The sequence below is a fragment of the Leptodactylus fuscus genome, chromosome 4 (genome assembly GCF_031893055.1).
Source record: "Leptodactylus fuscus isolate aLepFus1 chromosome 4, aLepFus1.hap2, whole genome shotgun sequence".
NCBI classification, from domain to species: Eukaryota; Metazoa; Chordata; class Amphibia; order Anura; family Leptodactylidae; genus Leptodactylus; species Leptodactylus fuscus.
The window spans coordinates 94,468,880-94,485,467 of record NC_134268.1 but is presented as its reverse complement, the minus strand read 5'-3'; the positions used below and the strand labels follow the sequence as shown (position 1 = coordinate 94,485,467).

The 16,588-nt window shown below is 40.5% G+C and overlaps 1 protein-coding gene across 1 annotated transcript in view; it reads left to right on the top strand.

Moving 5' to 3' along the window:
* The window catches only part of GFOD1 (Gfo/Idh/MocA-like oxidoreductase domain containing 1), a 40,672-nt gene extending 25,458 nt beyond the window's left edge, over positions 1–15,214 (top strand). The window contains exon 2 of the mRNA XM_075270847.1: positions 10,142–15,214. Within this exon, the coding sequence (XP_075126948.1) occupies positions 10,142–11,061 (920 nt within the window). The 3' untranslated portion in view covers positions 11,062–15,214. The remainder of the gene's footprint in view (positions 1–10,141) is intronic.
* Positions 15,215–16,588: the final 1,374 nt, after the last annotated feature.

Below are 16,588 nucleotides of genomic sequence, written 5' to 3'. Positions count from 1 at the left end.
AGTCAGCTGCTGCCTCAGTGTTGCAAACCAATAGAGGGTGCTCACTGGAATGTGCAAGCTTGTCTTCCCTGATGTAGTTAGGAAGACAAAATTCCAGTGAAATAACCCAATAAAGATTTGCTCCCTTTACGCATCATGCTCGACCTTCTAAGAGGCCTTTGTTTTGCAATGACGCTGGGATTAATATACCCCGTAATGTCCCCTGAGGCTCCTCTATATTATTATTCCTGTCAGTGTCCCCTTATTCTCTTCCAATGTCCTCTTTTTACCCCCCCCCCCATATTAATATTCTCTCATGGCCTATGCCTAAACCTATGTCTTTCTACTCTACCAAGTGGCCCGGACCGATTCGAGGCACTTCTCTCCGGTTTTGCAAGCCAGCAGTTTTTTTTCTAACAACAAACAGCAGAACCAGGGAGAGCCATCTGCGTGCCATTTGTGCCTTTCTGCCACATTAATATTTCCCATCATATTATGAAATCTTTATCATTAATCTCCCCCTAATTCACCTCCTTATATTAATATTCCCCCATGGTGTCCCACACAGGATAATGCCCCCTCAGTGCCACTATGCTATTTAATGTTCCCCTAACGGTCCCCACGCAGTATAATGGCCCCTTCAGTGCGCTAATACAGTTTAATGGCTACTTTAGGGTCTCCACACTCCAGAGAGGGAATAGTGAGTATTGGTTCCTTACTATCTGCTCTTTGCCCCAGCTTTGCGCTTTCTCTGCCCCAGACATTGTGCTGTGATGTATCATGTGCCCAGAACAGAGAAAGAATGTGGAGAAAAATGGTGAGTAATGAACTGATATCACTAGTTCCACAGCCCCCCATTATATTAATATTTTCCCCAATGTCCCACACATATTGATACCCTCTTCAAAGCCTCCACAAAGGCTACTGCCCCCGATACTTGTGGAAGGTTTTTTTTCCTACCACCTTACATATAAGACACAATGGCATCATTAAAATGCCTTGTTATTGCTCACAATGGCATATTTGTCAGTGATGGGTAGACATATTGGCATAGAAACATTCTGTGGGTTTGAGCACTCACTGCTAGGATTCATTGAAGAATTGTAGACTTCTCTTTTAACCTTGTATTATTTATCTACCTCTATTTATAAGAGATCGTGACTAAACAAATTAAAAAGGTTACGTGTCCGGCACCGGAGACAAAAATAGAAGGTGGATTATAAATATCTGCGACTCCTAGACCTGGAGTGAACATATTACTAGAATGATCCTGTAGCCTGTGATATCTTTACAAGCTGACCCGACTGCTTGGTTTTCACATATATATCTTTGCACATACAGAATATATCTTTGTTATATACCTTTTATTAATGATGTTTGTTACTGATTGTTATTGCCGCTTTTTTTCTTGTGTGGAGTTAAAAACAGAATCTGCAACAAAATGAATGGAAACCATTGATGATAAAAGATGTTTGATGTTGTTAGAACTATAGTTCAGAGGACCAGAACGGAAAAATTATCAAAAGTAGAGATGAGCGAGTAGTATTCGATCGAATACCTTCCCTGCATAGTTATTGGTGTAATCGGTCGCATACCATGTGGTAAACGCAGTAAAAATTTGATGCCCCTCCCACCTTCCCTGGCACATTTTACACCAATAACTATGCAGGGGGGGTATTCGATCGAATACTACTCGCTCATCTCTTATCAAAAGCAAATCTATTCTATGATGGAAGCAAAAAGAGCCTAAAGGACTGCATTGCCTCTAATGGGGTCCCTCAGGTGTCCATTTTTTATTTTTTTTTAATCGGCAGTTTACAATGGATGTGCACTGGATGAACACACAATGCAGGTGTGAATTTGGCATTAGATAACTAAATAAGACTAATAGATTAAACAGATTTATTTATAACTACCCTATTTACATTGCCACCAATTTTTACATGACATTGTTATGTAGTTGATAAAGTTAACTGAAGAAAAAAAAAAGCCAAACAGAGAAGATGCTGGAAGAAAAATATAAGACCTGCTTTGTTGATTGACATGATGATGATATAGTAATACTGTGTATATGCTGACATGATGAGGTGGTGCTGTAGTAATACCGCATATACTCTAACAGACATGATGATGAGGTGAAGCTGTTGGAAAACCAGGGATGTAACTACTGGGGTAGCTGCGGCAGTGGCTGCGACAGGGCCTGGGACATTAGATTCATTGTATAGAAACTCTAATGCAGGAATCTCCCTGCGTTTCAGTGCATCAGAAATATGTTGACATTACTGCACAGGAGTTTCGTTGGACTCCAACTCAGTCTTAGTGGAGGTGAAATATTCATTGTACTCTGTGAATTGGATCAAAGTCTTCTTTCCATAAAGTCTACCATGCCTGATATTTGCTTTCCATACACATTAGTTATGCAAGAAGTTTGCCCAGAGTTTTTGTCTGCTTGTTTTTTTAGCCTTTGCATCCTTTTAAACATTCATTTAGAATTTTAGTAATTGAAGGGTAGGTCAAGTATATTCCGCTTGTAACATGCTTGGAGGGCAGGGGCCGCCTTCTTGTGATGTTTGCCTTGTAAAAGGTCCTGTAGCTTGTTACCGAATTGTTTCATGGAGTGCATTCATGTCTATGTCTTTTTAATGAGCTATTGCCCTGCCTTACACTTTCATTTATGCTGCGTCTTCCTGCCCTGGGAATTTATAGCATTTGCCTTTGGCCTGTGACCTACATAACTGAGCTAGCCTTGTGGGAGTAGAGCTTGAGGATTATAGGAATTGGTGGAGAAGTTTGCAGATTTCTATAATCGAGGTAGAAGTATGAGCATTTCAGATGTGCATGTGAGAGAAAGTGTCTTAAGAAGGAAAGATTAATGTAAGGTGGAAATGATTTGTTAGGTCAAGAACAAAGCAACATCCTGAAAGTAATGAAGGTCTGAAGAAAGTGCATGTTTTCTTGTTGGTAAAGAATAGTGGGGAGACATATTCCTTCTTTTCTGTATGACGGGTTCTAATGAAAAGCAACGTTATCAACTCTGGTGAATTTTCTTGTCATTAAAGGAGGTAAATAAGTGACCTTTAGAATGTTATGTTAATGGGAGTCTATCAGAAGACACAGCTCTGTTGCCTAACTTGGGCTCTTAGCTGCCTCGGGACACTGAATGCTATAGGACCAGAGCTATAGTACCCCAATAACTCCACTGTATAGTGAACAGGACTACCGCACTGAGTATATTACTGGAGGCTTGGCCATAATGATACAAGTTTAGGTATCAAGTATGAAAACACTTGTACTTGCATTTATGCTGGATTAGAATGGATGAAAAAACTCATAAATGATATATATTATTTTAATTCCATATTGATAGAGAGGAAGATAATGAGAAGAATGGGAAGAATTTCCGAATCTCTCCATGTATAGATGTAGCAGTTATTAAATGTTCTTTCATTCACTTTATATGACAATGTCTATTTGTGACAATAGTGCAACAAATGTAACAACTGCTACATCTGTGAGGAAGAGACCCGTCCTGACTACCAACATGGAAATGGATTTCTTTCTATGATTAGAACATGCGACCTGCTAGACAACTCCTAAGGGTTCTCTACAAAACATCTTAGTGTATTCTCAAAACTCGAGCATTGGGATTGTTTGTTCTTAAGAATCAGAATCGTCTGAGTGTGCTTTTAAGAAGTGACTGCTGTGTCTGATGTTTAGAAAGAGACCCTATGTGTATATACTTGTATATTCCGACATACTCAGCTTTGTCACTTGATTTTAATGATGAATATTGTCAGTTTTTGTATGGGGAAATAAAGTGGAATAGTTGTGATATAAAAAGGGAGGGGGTATGCAATGCGTTGAGAAACATGTATTATGTGGAACAGTACACGCTTATTCAGTATACAATAAAGTAAGCCGAATGATAGCAGATCATATTCATCTTAAATCATTTATTTTCCATTGTACCATCATATTCCCCAATGCTAAACGGGCTGTCAGTTTTGTTGTTCAAGATCAGCACCAACCATACACTAAGGGCCATCCATGGTTTATCTAGTCCCAACTGGCTAGTACAGCAGTTCAGCTCATTCAGTACCTGGCACAGCCACTCCACCATGTCCAGCAATGTACTTTCATTGTGAGAACTACTAAAACACTATGGTAGTATTCCGAATACTCTCTGAATCCATTGGCCAATACCCCTCCTTTTTGTTAAATACACTGTAGACTTATTGCTGTGTTGATCCAGAGGCCTCAGATTTATGGTTCTTGAGTCACAAGCTTAATCTAAGTGCTTTGCAATGTCTGCTCGGACATGTCTTGTATAACACTTCAGAGGTGTTAGTAACTTGCAGCATGTTAACATGTCAGATAAAAGCACTCGGTTCACACATTAGGTGGGGAAAGTCAGAAGAAACCCTACAGGCTGCTAAAAATCATGTTGTAAGCATTATAATGTATGAATATATTTGGTCTGTGCCTCGACTTTAACCACATAAATGCCATTTTATAATTCCATACATTTTATACTAAAATGGAGAAGTTGCATAGCTAGTACAGTATGTGTGTAGTTACTCTTAAATGCAGGAACTTGTGTAAGCTACAGTATTTAGGTAGGTGGGTAGATAGATAGATAGATAGATAGATAGATAGATAGATAGATAGATAGATCTTTACGAGAACTGTGAACCTGTCATACCCATACATCAGTAAGTAGCGAAAAAACAGAGAGGACACCGAGCGCTCTGAGTGCAGTATGTAAGTCACGGATGGTGAGAAAAATAGTAATGAGTTTGTGAAATGACGAGTTGGCCTCTCACCTGAAAGGGTTGTGAGCAGTCACAACTCCTTTGATGGCTTTTGGATTAGTGAGAGCGGCAGTAGATCTAGCAATACACCGCAGGACTGGAGGAGAAATGCGTGGAGGAGAAACCCAGTTTTACTGAGGTGTGGGATGGCGGTTCTTGTAATGCAGGTAAAGAGTATTTCTGCACATATCTACAGTATTAGATATAGCAGTCACCTTGTATTGAGACAAATAATTTAGGCAAGTGCATTTACTCAAAGAACACAGAGCCTGGTACTGAGCCCACATCTCCATAAATAGGCAGATGAATTGATAGAGTCAGGATGGATATAGAGGTCATATTAAATATGCAGTGAGAGTCAATAGGCAGTTTGGATAGCTAATGGTTCCAAATTCGTCTTGGAACATAAACATACTGGGAACGTCATTCATCGGCCTCGCTAATCCATCCTACTAATTGAATGCAGAAGAATTTACTGCTGCTGGTGGGCTCTTCCAGGACGTCCCTTAGCTGCAGTTTATTTTTCAAGCAACCTTTTTTCCCTGATCTTAAAGCCATATTCCGGCAAAAAGTTTTATGTCTTAGACTTGTAGTACAAAACATACTAATACAAAGTGAACCATGCACTTAATCACCAAGTACATTGTTTGTGTTATTTAGCATCTCATCATTGACCCAACTGGTCATAGGACCGGCAGACTACTTGTCAATTCACACACCAGCCAGAAGTCATTGATTTCTATGTAAGTCTATGAAAGAGTAAAATCCAGACTCTCAGAGACTAAAAGCTCCTCTGTTTCACAAAAAAAGATGATTGAATTCATATGAAAGTAAATCTGCATCAAACCATGTATCTAATTATACAATATCTACAATTTTATAACATTAATTAAAAATAATTAGGCTACGTTCACATGTTATAGGATGACAGCAACAGACATTTACAGTAGTAATGGAGTATTGGACACAGACTGAGCCTCCTTTGTGTTGGTTCCCATTGATTCCAATGTAAACAACATGTAGTTAGAAGGCTTAGAATAGCAAAGTGTGATCTGAACTCTTCTTCGGGGGGGGGGAATGAGCCATGAGATGAAAAATACTCGAGTGGTGCAATATAGCTTTGTGGACCAGACCTCAAAAATCTATTTTACCTGGATTGTGTTTGTAAAAATGTCCAAGACTCAAGGCTATTGGATATTGATGACAGGATAGGTTATCAGAATCTGATCGGTGGAGACTCACAGATCCCACATCTGATCTGCCTGCCTCCAGGTGCCAGAAGTTGTTTACATGTGGCTGGAAGCAGCTCTGCTCCTGTTCATATGAGTTACAGCAGACGAGAAGAGGAAACTCTACATCCTACTGGGAGAAGAAGAGTCCACTGTGGAGATCGCTGCCCAATACATGTCCAGCTGTCACCAAGCAAGAGGAAGATGAGACACATGGACTATCAAACCCCCCACCCCCCAGAGACTATTAAACTCACCACCCGAACACCACTAAGTGCCACCCCCATCACCTGTTTACCCCATACCCACCGATACCCGCACGCCCCAAACAAGAACGATGAGACCCTAAGGACACTCAAACCCCAACCCACAGACTCCATACCCACCCCCCTCCACCACCCCCAACCCCCTTTTCTGCTTTGGTAACACCAAATGTTTTATTCTTTGGTAATGCTAATAAAGCTCATTTGTTGTTGACAGCAGCTACACTCTGTACACAGTTGCAGTGGTGCCTGGGAACTGCAGCTCTGCACCCATTCACTATAATAAGAGCTGGCACCAATAGTATACAGATTCTGGCACCAAGAGGCAGTTGATACATCAGTATCCAATGCCCTTGAGTCATGGACAGACCCTTTAAAAAGCTTTTGTAGAAATGCCAGTAAAACACAAGTTGAGAATAAATAATATTAATAATAAAGCTAAATAAAAATGATGGAAACAGACAAGATACCGTATAATATTCTCCCTATTTCTATTAGTTCCTTTTAATAACCTTGTATTTATCTCTCCCACGCTTATAAAACTATTTTGATGTAGTCATTGCTTAGGGTTCTTGAATTCCCAGGATAAAATAAGGCAATATATAAACAAGTTAGACTTTTTAAAGACCCGTACAGTTGGCGGCCATGATAGAGTAGCAGTTTGCATCCTTACGGAGAAAGATTAAACTGTGTTCACATGAGCTGATATCCTGCCAGTAGCTTCTAAATCTGTTTGTAGTAAAAGTTTACACAGTCATTTAATAAACCTCATGTGTAATTCAGGATTATCATGATCCACCTTTCCTTCTTATTCTCCTTAAAGAGGACCTTTCATGTCTTAATGAAAGTGCAATTTAAGATGCTTCTAGAAAGCCAACAGTGCGCTGAATTCACCCTGTCGGCTTTCCCGGTATGTGCCCCTTTGGTGAAGATATTGTTGCTGTTAGTGTTGGCACTGATATCTCCCGACTGTCAGAAGGACATTCCTCATAGCTCTGCATCATAACTGGGTTAGTAAGGAACGCCCCCTTTGACAGTACAAGGCTATGTTAAAGTTCAATCAGGGGGCTTTCTCACAGCCTAGTGATGATGCTGAGCTATGAGGAATGTCCTTCTGACAGTGAGAGATATCGGTGCCGAAACTAATGGTAACAATATCTCCAGAACTGGGCACATATAGGGAAAGCCGACAGTGTGCTGAAGACATGAAGGGTCCTCTTTAACCCCTTCCCGCCGATGGCATTTTTTGATTTTCGTTTTTCGTTTTTGACTCCCCTCCTTCTAAACCCCATAACTTTTTTATTTCTCCGCTCCCAGAGTCATATGAGGTCTTAATTTTTGCGGGACAATTTTTTCTTCATGATGCCACCATTAATTATTCTATATAATGTACTGGGAAGCAGGAAAAAAATTCAGAATGGGGTGGATTTGAAGAAAAAATGCATTTCTGCGACTTTCTTACGGGCTTTGGTTTTACGGCATTCACTGTGCAGCCAAAATGACATGTCCCCTATATTCTGTGTTTCGGTACAGTTCCAGGGATACCAAATTTATATGCTTTTATTTACATTTTGACCCCTAAAAAAAATTCCAAAACGGTGTTAAAAATTTTTTTTTCTAAAAGTCGCCATATTCCGACGGCCGTAACTTTTTTATACATAGGTGTACGGGGATGCATAGGGCGTCTTTTTTTGCGGGGCCGGGTGTACTTTTTAGTTCTACCATTTTTGGGAAATGTTATTGCTTTGATCACTTTTTATTCAAATTTTTATCAGAATTAAAACAGTGAAAAAACGGCGGTTTGGCACTTTTGACTATTTTTCCTGCTACGGCGTTTACCGAACAGGAAAAATATTTTTATAGATTTGTAGAGCAGGCGATTTCGGACGCGGGGATACCTAACGTATATGTTTCACAGTTTTTAACTACTTTTATATGTGTTCTAGGGAAAGGGGGGTGATTTGAACTTTTAATACTTTTTATATTTTTTTTATATTTTTTTTTTACTTTTTTTTTATTTTTTTTTTGCATTTATTAGACCCCCTAGGGGTGTTGAACCCCAGGGGGTCTGATCACTAATGCAATGCATTACAATGCTAATGCATTGCAATGCATTGCAAAAAATCATCATCTCTTTTGCAGGCTGTATACACCAGCCTGCAAAAGAGAGAATTTGCAGACCGGCTGGGAGCCTTTAACAAGGCTCCCGGCTGTCATGGCAACGGGGGGTCGGCCCTGGAGCATGCTCCAGGAGCCGGCGATCCCTGCCAAAATGGCGGCGCCCATGCGCCGCCGGGAAAATGGCGCCTCAGGCGCCTTTGACAGCAGCGCCGGAGGGGTTAATGCCTCCGATCGGTCCGGGGACCGATCGGAGGCATTAGAGCTGGTTGTCTACTGCTTAAAGCAGTAGACACCCAGCGGCTATGACGGCCGCCCGGCTCCCGGGCGGTCGCCATAGTTACAGACCCGACACGCGCCATACTATTACGGCGCATGTCAGGAAGGGGTTAAAGAAGACCTTTCATCATCTCCACTACATTCTACTACTTAGCATCTGTTAATAGGTACTACTTCACTGATTCCAGCGCCATTGGAATTTTCTCTTAAGTCCCCACTGTTCCCAAGCAACAAACCCAGTTAGTTTTGGTGCCTGATGTGCTGCTCAAGTTATGAAATGTCAGGAGGGCAGTGTCAGGTGGGGGTGTGATTCAGAGCTCAGAATCACACCCCTTGTCTACTCCTGCCTGACACTGCCCTCCTGACAGTACAGAGCCTAAATAGCATATCAGGCACCAAAACTAACAGCACTGATCGGGAATGGTGGGAGCGAGAGAAAAAATTCCAATTGTGCTAGAATCAGTGGAGCAGCGCCTGTTAAATGATGAAAGAGCTGTACTTGTTGGAGGTGGCGAAAGGTCCTCTGTAATATACAGAAATAAAGTGGTAAGAGATTTTGGAATTACTGTGCATTACCAGGTAACCATGATGATATTCAGCTGATTCCTCGGCACCTTCTACAGGTGTATCCGAACTAGTCTACAAGATTCTTACCTATCATTCAGTATGAGTTTACAGACATGCTGTACATACAGTAGATATAATAGAGCCTATGCTTCATTCGCACTATTACTGTGTCATACAACTTTGTTGGAGGGGACTGTTATATGGCCATAGAGGGTGCGTCCAGTTATATTATAACATGTTTTACATGCATATATGTTTAGCCAAAGTTGGGTAATGGTTTGTTGCTATACTAGATGAGACCAACAGACAGAATATGAATGTGAACAGTGAGATCTAACTAAAGCTATGGACTATGCATTAGGAACTTACTTTTTCCAGTCCTCAGAAGCCTAAATGCAGCAAATAACATACATTACCTTTAGTGACTGTGAAAAAAAAAAATAGCATGAACCTTTTATTGACTTGTCTATGTCATCAGATTCTCTGGCGTTATTTTGTCTTTCTGAATAATATTTCTGTATGGATTTCATTTCCAGTATCTAAGGGTGTGGGTTGCAGAGATGACCACATGTAAGAAAATCGTTTCCTAAGCTGTTTCTTAAACCGTAGCATCATACCATAGGCTATGAATATTATTAGGGAATGGGGGAAGGGATATCACCAATGACAGTCATCCAGTATCTTCTTATAACACGCAAGATATCAACATGTTACAGGTCTTCTAAGATACTTGCTCCTTTTCCTTTGTGGAATGGTTTCTGAAGTGTGGTGGTGCTATCTTTTTTTTTCCATTAACCATGTGCCGCAAATCAAAGACAAATTGTACATTTTTTCTGTAAGATATGATGATGTAGCAGTGATATATATCTCTAATGCTTCTCTTATGATCTTGCAGGAATCGGTAAGAATGTCATCTGCGACAGAACAGCAACACCCCTTGATGCCTTTCGCATGATGTCGGCTGCCCACTATTATCCCAAGCTTATGAGCATCATGGGAAATGTCCTGCGATTTCTGCCTGCCTTTGTGAAGATGAAGCAGCTGATCCAAGAAGGATATGTGGGCGATCTTCAAGTGTGTGAGGTCCAAGTCCACAGTGGCAGTCTACTGGGGAAGAAATACAACTGGAGCTGTGATGACCTCATGGGTGGTGGTGGACTGCATTCTGTTGGGAGCTACATAATAGACCTCTTGACTTTTCTAACCAACCAGAAAGCAGTGAAGGTCCATGGACTTCTGAAAACCTTTGTAAAGCAGACAGACCACATACGAGGAATCCGGCAGATAACCAGTGATGATTTCTGCACCTTTCAGATGGTTCTTGAAGGTGGAGTGTGTTGTACTGTTACCCTCAACTTTAATGTTCCCGGGGAGTTTAAACAAGACGTAATAGTTGTTGGATCGTCTGGGAGACTAATTGTAATGGGGACGGATCTCTATGGACAGACAAACAACTCTTTTGAGCGAGAAATGCTTTTAAAAGACTCCACACCAGTCAGCAATTCCCTCTTGCCTGAAAAGGCTTTTAGTGACATCCCCTCCCCATATCTTCGAGGGACTATCAAAATGGTTCAAGCTGTCCGGCAGGCTTTTCAAGACCAGGAGGACAGGAGAACATGGGATGGCAGGCCGCTGACAATGGCAGCTACCTTTGATGACTGTCTTTATGCTCTTTGTGTAGTGGACACAATAAAAAAATCTAACCAGACTGGTGAATGGCAGAATATAGTGATTATGACAGAGGAGCCTGAATTAAGCCCGGCTTACCTAATAAGTGAAGCCATGCGCAGGAGCCGGATGTCTTTGTACTGCTAGCAGTTCAGATGGGGAAATGATAGCATTTATAAGGCAGCCATGTACCTAGGCAGATGGTATAGCTCTGGTATAACTTCCAGTATGCAACTTTCTACTACTGCTGTAGATGGAAATGAATTGAATCTTCTCTTTCCACAGCAGACAAGCTGTGAACATTTATCAGAATGTATTTTAGTATGGTATAAATATCCGTGACTACATTATTTGCTTCTGAGTTATAGCAATTGGTCATCAATGTACTGTATATTCTTGAGGTCGCTGTACATGTAGAAAATGTGAATCTCAGCTCCATACTAAATGCTCAAAGGGGTGACTTGTGTCCTATACACAGTGTGTGTGGATACGGGTTACTTACTCCCTAAATATATGGTCAGGTGTGTTATATTCAGAGGACATTGCACTAAATTTTCCATGAATCCTTGTAAGTGAATTGTAGTGTTTCCTAGTATACATTACTGAGGTTCTGTACCATTACATAGCTTGTAATATCTATCCAGTAAGGTCATCCCAGGATAGGACAGGACCCTGATAATTTATTGTTAGATCCCACATCTATGTCATGTTCCCTATTGAAATACTGTAATGTTGCTAAACTTTGTGGATTTCAACCTATCGTAATAGTAAGAACATGTCTATTCCTGCTGACTTACCGTAATAGCATCACCAAAGAGTCTACTTGTACCGGAGACCATAGCAAAATACTAAAAAAGTGCTGACCCTTGTGTGAAGATTCATATGGTACCTGTACCATGGCTTGGAAGCTTTTGCTCCATCCCCTAATAGTGGACCGACCTTTTGGCGTTAAACTCTGATCCTTGACTATAGTGCAAGTCCCAACAGAGATCCAGAAGTCCTAGTAAAATCTGACTACAATGTATCAAGAAGACCATTGAAATTACCACACCCCTTTGAAACTCCTTGGAGAAGGACTGGACCTTTAAGTATGACACCAATGCCTATATAATAATGTAAAAACATTGTAAGAGAGCTTGTCTGGGGAAAATTTTTGTCTGAAATATCGATCGGCATGACATCAGAGAATAAATAACAGATACTACTATTCTCCACCCAGGACCAGTGGGAATCTGTGCCATGACGATAGGTATTTAAAGGAGTTGGTCAGGCAAAAATGGACAACCCTTTTAACATTTAAATCAGCCAGGGGCATTGAAAAAAATAAAAAAAATGTCATAGTCACATGTCCCTGTTGCTCCGGTGTTCTCCAGGTGTGTCCCGATTCTTCTGCTCCGATGGCTTCTCCTGGGTCTCTTCCAGAGTTCCGCTAAAGCTGCTGATTGGACTCAGTGGTCATGTGACTGCTGAGGCCAATCAGTGGCCTCAGCAAATGGGCTCGTGATGTCACTAGTAGTGACATCACATGTCATTCACTGATTGGCCTCAGAGGTCACTGAGTCCAATCAGCAGCTTTAGTGGGACTCTGGAAGAGACCCGTTCAGCAGAAGGACCACAACGCTCTGGGAGGACACTGGGGCATTGGAGACAGGTGAGTGTGTTTTTTTTGTTGTTTTTTTGTTTTGTTTTTTCAATGTCGCCGACTGGTTTAAAATTTAAAAAGATTGTCCATTTTTTGCCTGGACCACCCCTTTAAGAATCCGATCCTTTGGACTCTGCTGGCCCTGTTACAGTGAATAGGTCTGCCATACTACATGCTTGAATACAGTTTTTTGGTATTGCATTCAATAATATACCCCAGACAGAAAGCCTGTTGGAGGGCAAAATGTGGTTTGAGCTCAGTGAGCCCTGCCTAACAGTAAAAAATTGACAGTGCGACTTAATTCACATCAGTCCCTTGTACTCGCAACAAAGACATATGCTATTTTTTTACATTGTTATTGGCACCATATGTTTACTGTGCAAATGTATATAACTGTATGCCCATAGATTTGGGCATTTCTGAAACTAAGAGTTTTTGGTACAAATGTAACATGTCCTATATAGGACAACACTTTGGTGTCAGCAAAGACTTATACAAGTATCCAGACTGAAAATCAGCTAGTTTACAGCATGGGCCTGTTAGTCTGTAATCTGACAATTGATATTTAGGATTTATTGAAATTCCCATGTTAAGTGTTTATCAATCAGACATACTCACATTACAAAGCCAGACCTGTACCTAGAGGCCTAAAGAACCTTTGACCCCACTAACATTATAACTAAGCCATTATATAGTATGTGGATAGAACATAGCTGCCCTTCTATAGGACATATAATGACTTGTATGTGTGGATCCGCCTCAGGCATATGCATGTGAGTCATGTGCTCAGCTCTATTCCTTAAGACACTCATTTAGTGACTCTTGTAGAGTAAATCTGCGGTATAAGCATTTACAATAGTCTGCTAGTACATTGAGGGAGGTTTATTACCAGTACAGTAGGGTTATACCGGGGACTATATACTACTTTGCTGTATAACAGGAAAAATAAAAATTCATAGTAGTAAAGTTTGGATGAATAACGTTTGTGAACAGCCTCTGAGTCCCACCTGAAATTACTATATGTCTAACTGTAAATGAGGTGTTTGCATATGGCAGGTTCTATTCTGCCAAATATTAGAAAAAAAACTGTTCTTTCTTGTCCCAGACTCATTGCTGACCATGTGTTACATATCCAGTCTGTTTCTTACTCTGTACAGCTGTTCTTAGAGAATTTGCATGACTGTGGAATGCCTTCTGAATTGTAGACTATGTAACATTCTTAAGATATGAACTCTTAAGGGAAACTATATGTTCTCAAGGAGATCCTGGCTTGTCTGTGCATAGCAAACAGCACTGGTTGTATCAGTAAACTGGTGCACAGTATCCTGTCACAATATAAAGACTGGTGCAGGGTGCCAATGATGGTAGAACTTCACATTTGTACAATTACATTCTATGAACATTTACAGAATACAGGTAACAGTACACAACAGTGAGTCAGTAGTGATGTAATCCAATAAGGAAACAATATTCATTACTTATCCATATACCAAAACCAAGCAATAATTGAAATAATTTTCTTGAAGAAATACTTCGTTTTCTGGAAAAGAAATTTCAGGGTGCCAACACTTAGGGATATGACTGATTTCTTTATAATAAAACCTGATGTACATCACGTAAAGACTTACCTACACAAATCCTTTTTAACCCCTATAGAGACTTTAAATAACATTGCATACTCACCTCTCCGATCAGTTCCCCAATGTTCCTGCCCTTTGGCCTACATGTGACTAACGCAGCTACTCAGTGGCGCAGCTTGGTGCTCCGTTCCAGCAAAATATCAGCAGACAACCACGGATTGGCTGTATTGTCCAAGTGCAGGCAGAATGACAACAAAGTTCGGGGACTCAAATGGAGACTCTCTTCTGGAATGGAGAGGTGAGTATACAGTGTTTGTTAATTTATTCCTGTGCAGGAGTTAATTTTTTTTTTTTTTTTTTTAGAAACTCCCCTTTAAGTTTTTTTTTACATGTTAAGTAGTGCAAACTTTATCAAAGAAAACTGTACTTTTTAACCCCTACATCAGTCTAAAAACACTGCATAGATAGCGGCTTCAATACAGCGTAACATCTGTGCTTTAGAAATAGTGCGATGGATACAGCTAACATAGAACATGTGACAATATCCTAAATCTAGTTTGGCCTCTGCAAAGTCACGTTACTGGAGAAAGTAAATGTGCTGTTTATGGCTGCACCAAATAAGGATACAATCAATAAAAAGATAATAATATTAAAAGAAGAGATTTCATTAGGAACGCAATGTTCTGTGCTTAACAGATTGTGTAGCCGCACACAGACAAGTCAGGGTTTCACTTATAGAAAGTGTAATTTCTCTTACAATTATAAACTGCTATCTCTTCTATTGCATTTATCTTACAACGTGGCTGTCTTTGAAGAGTTAATGAATGTATGATATTAATGTGATGGCAATCAGGCCCTTGCAGGACAGGAACCAGAATATTTGCACCAGTCATCTGCCCAGTGACATTTTGTTCTGCTTGCAAAACCTTCCAGATATTTATGAAATGGTTTGCACAACCGTTCAGCGGGTTATTTTGTATCATTTCTGGTTTCCTGTGAATGTCACTTTTAATGCCACATTTGTGGTTAATAATTAATAGTATGGACATAATAAATTCTGTGCTTATCTGGTGTTCAAGTCCAAGGCTCCTGGGAGTTTCTTCTTTGTCAACCGCTGTAGCTTCTTCGATATTATGTTATGTAACGTAGTGTTCATTCCATTACTGGTATATTACCTAGAAGTTATAAAAATAAGAAGGAATGCAAAGTGTGGGGCTACTGTTCTCTAGTAAAGGTTCACTACAGAATGTTCAACTCAGTAGTAATATCTATTCTGTCCATGAACAAGTGACGACAAAGACAAAAAAAGTATGGACCAACCGGAGACCTGATCACAGAAGTATTCTCCTCATTTGATGTCTTCAGCATTTAGACATTGATGTCCTCCATGTTCCACTAGTTTGACATTCAAAGGATACGTCCATGTTTTTAAAATCCATATGCAGTCATACAGCAGCTCTCGCTGTATAGTCAACAGAAGTACCTTTGCTAGGTTAGGGCTCATTCACACTAGAAGCAGTGTTGGGCTCCAGGCATACGTGTGCGTTGTCAGTGTGCTAGCCGTGTTTCTAACGGACCTATTATTTTCTTATGGTCCAATAAAGAGGCCCATGTATTATTACGTTGGGTCCATGGAGGGCAAGGGTGGCCCACAGATATCATCCATGTGCCATAGTGCCATTTTCTCATGGACCCGTACATGTGAACTTTCGTGTGTATATAGCCTTATGGTTTATTTACAGTAGTCAATTTTTTTGCCTTTCCCCTCTGTATAGTCCATGACCTCAGAGTATAATGATTGGAGACCATGGGGAGGTGAGAAAACATAAAAAAAACAGTGCTACACACCTCTCCGAGGACTTGGTGCGACTCCCTTCAATCTTTCGACCTCTTTAGTGACATCCCAGAGCACGACACGTGGCCCAGGAAGGCGTCATTGTGCATCACGATGCCGGACTGACCCATGTGACATCTGGGATAACATTGGAGAGGGCTGAAAGCAGCAGGGAGTGATGCCAGAGAGCAGAAGTGAGGAACACTATTTTTTAGATTTGTCACTTCCCCATGGCTTCCAATCATTATACTCTGGGATCTGAAAAACACCGCAACCAGCTCCATACATGTAAATGTGAAAAAGTTACAGGTGTCAGAACATTACGACACAAATTTTTTTTTCTATTTTGTAAAGTTTTTCAATTTTTAAAAAGTATCAAAACATTTCAAATACTATATGAATTTGGTATCACCGTGTTCATACTGACATGTACATTGCACAGCGTATTGTATGATGCCATTACAAAGTACATTTTGTACCGCAAACAATAAGCCATCATGCGACTTTGTGAACTGTACAAAAGCAAACAAATAGCTGAGAAAAGCCCAAGTGACCATCATATAAGAGAGCCAGGAACACTGAACTGCAGATATATACAGATGCCCACTACATTCTAGC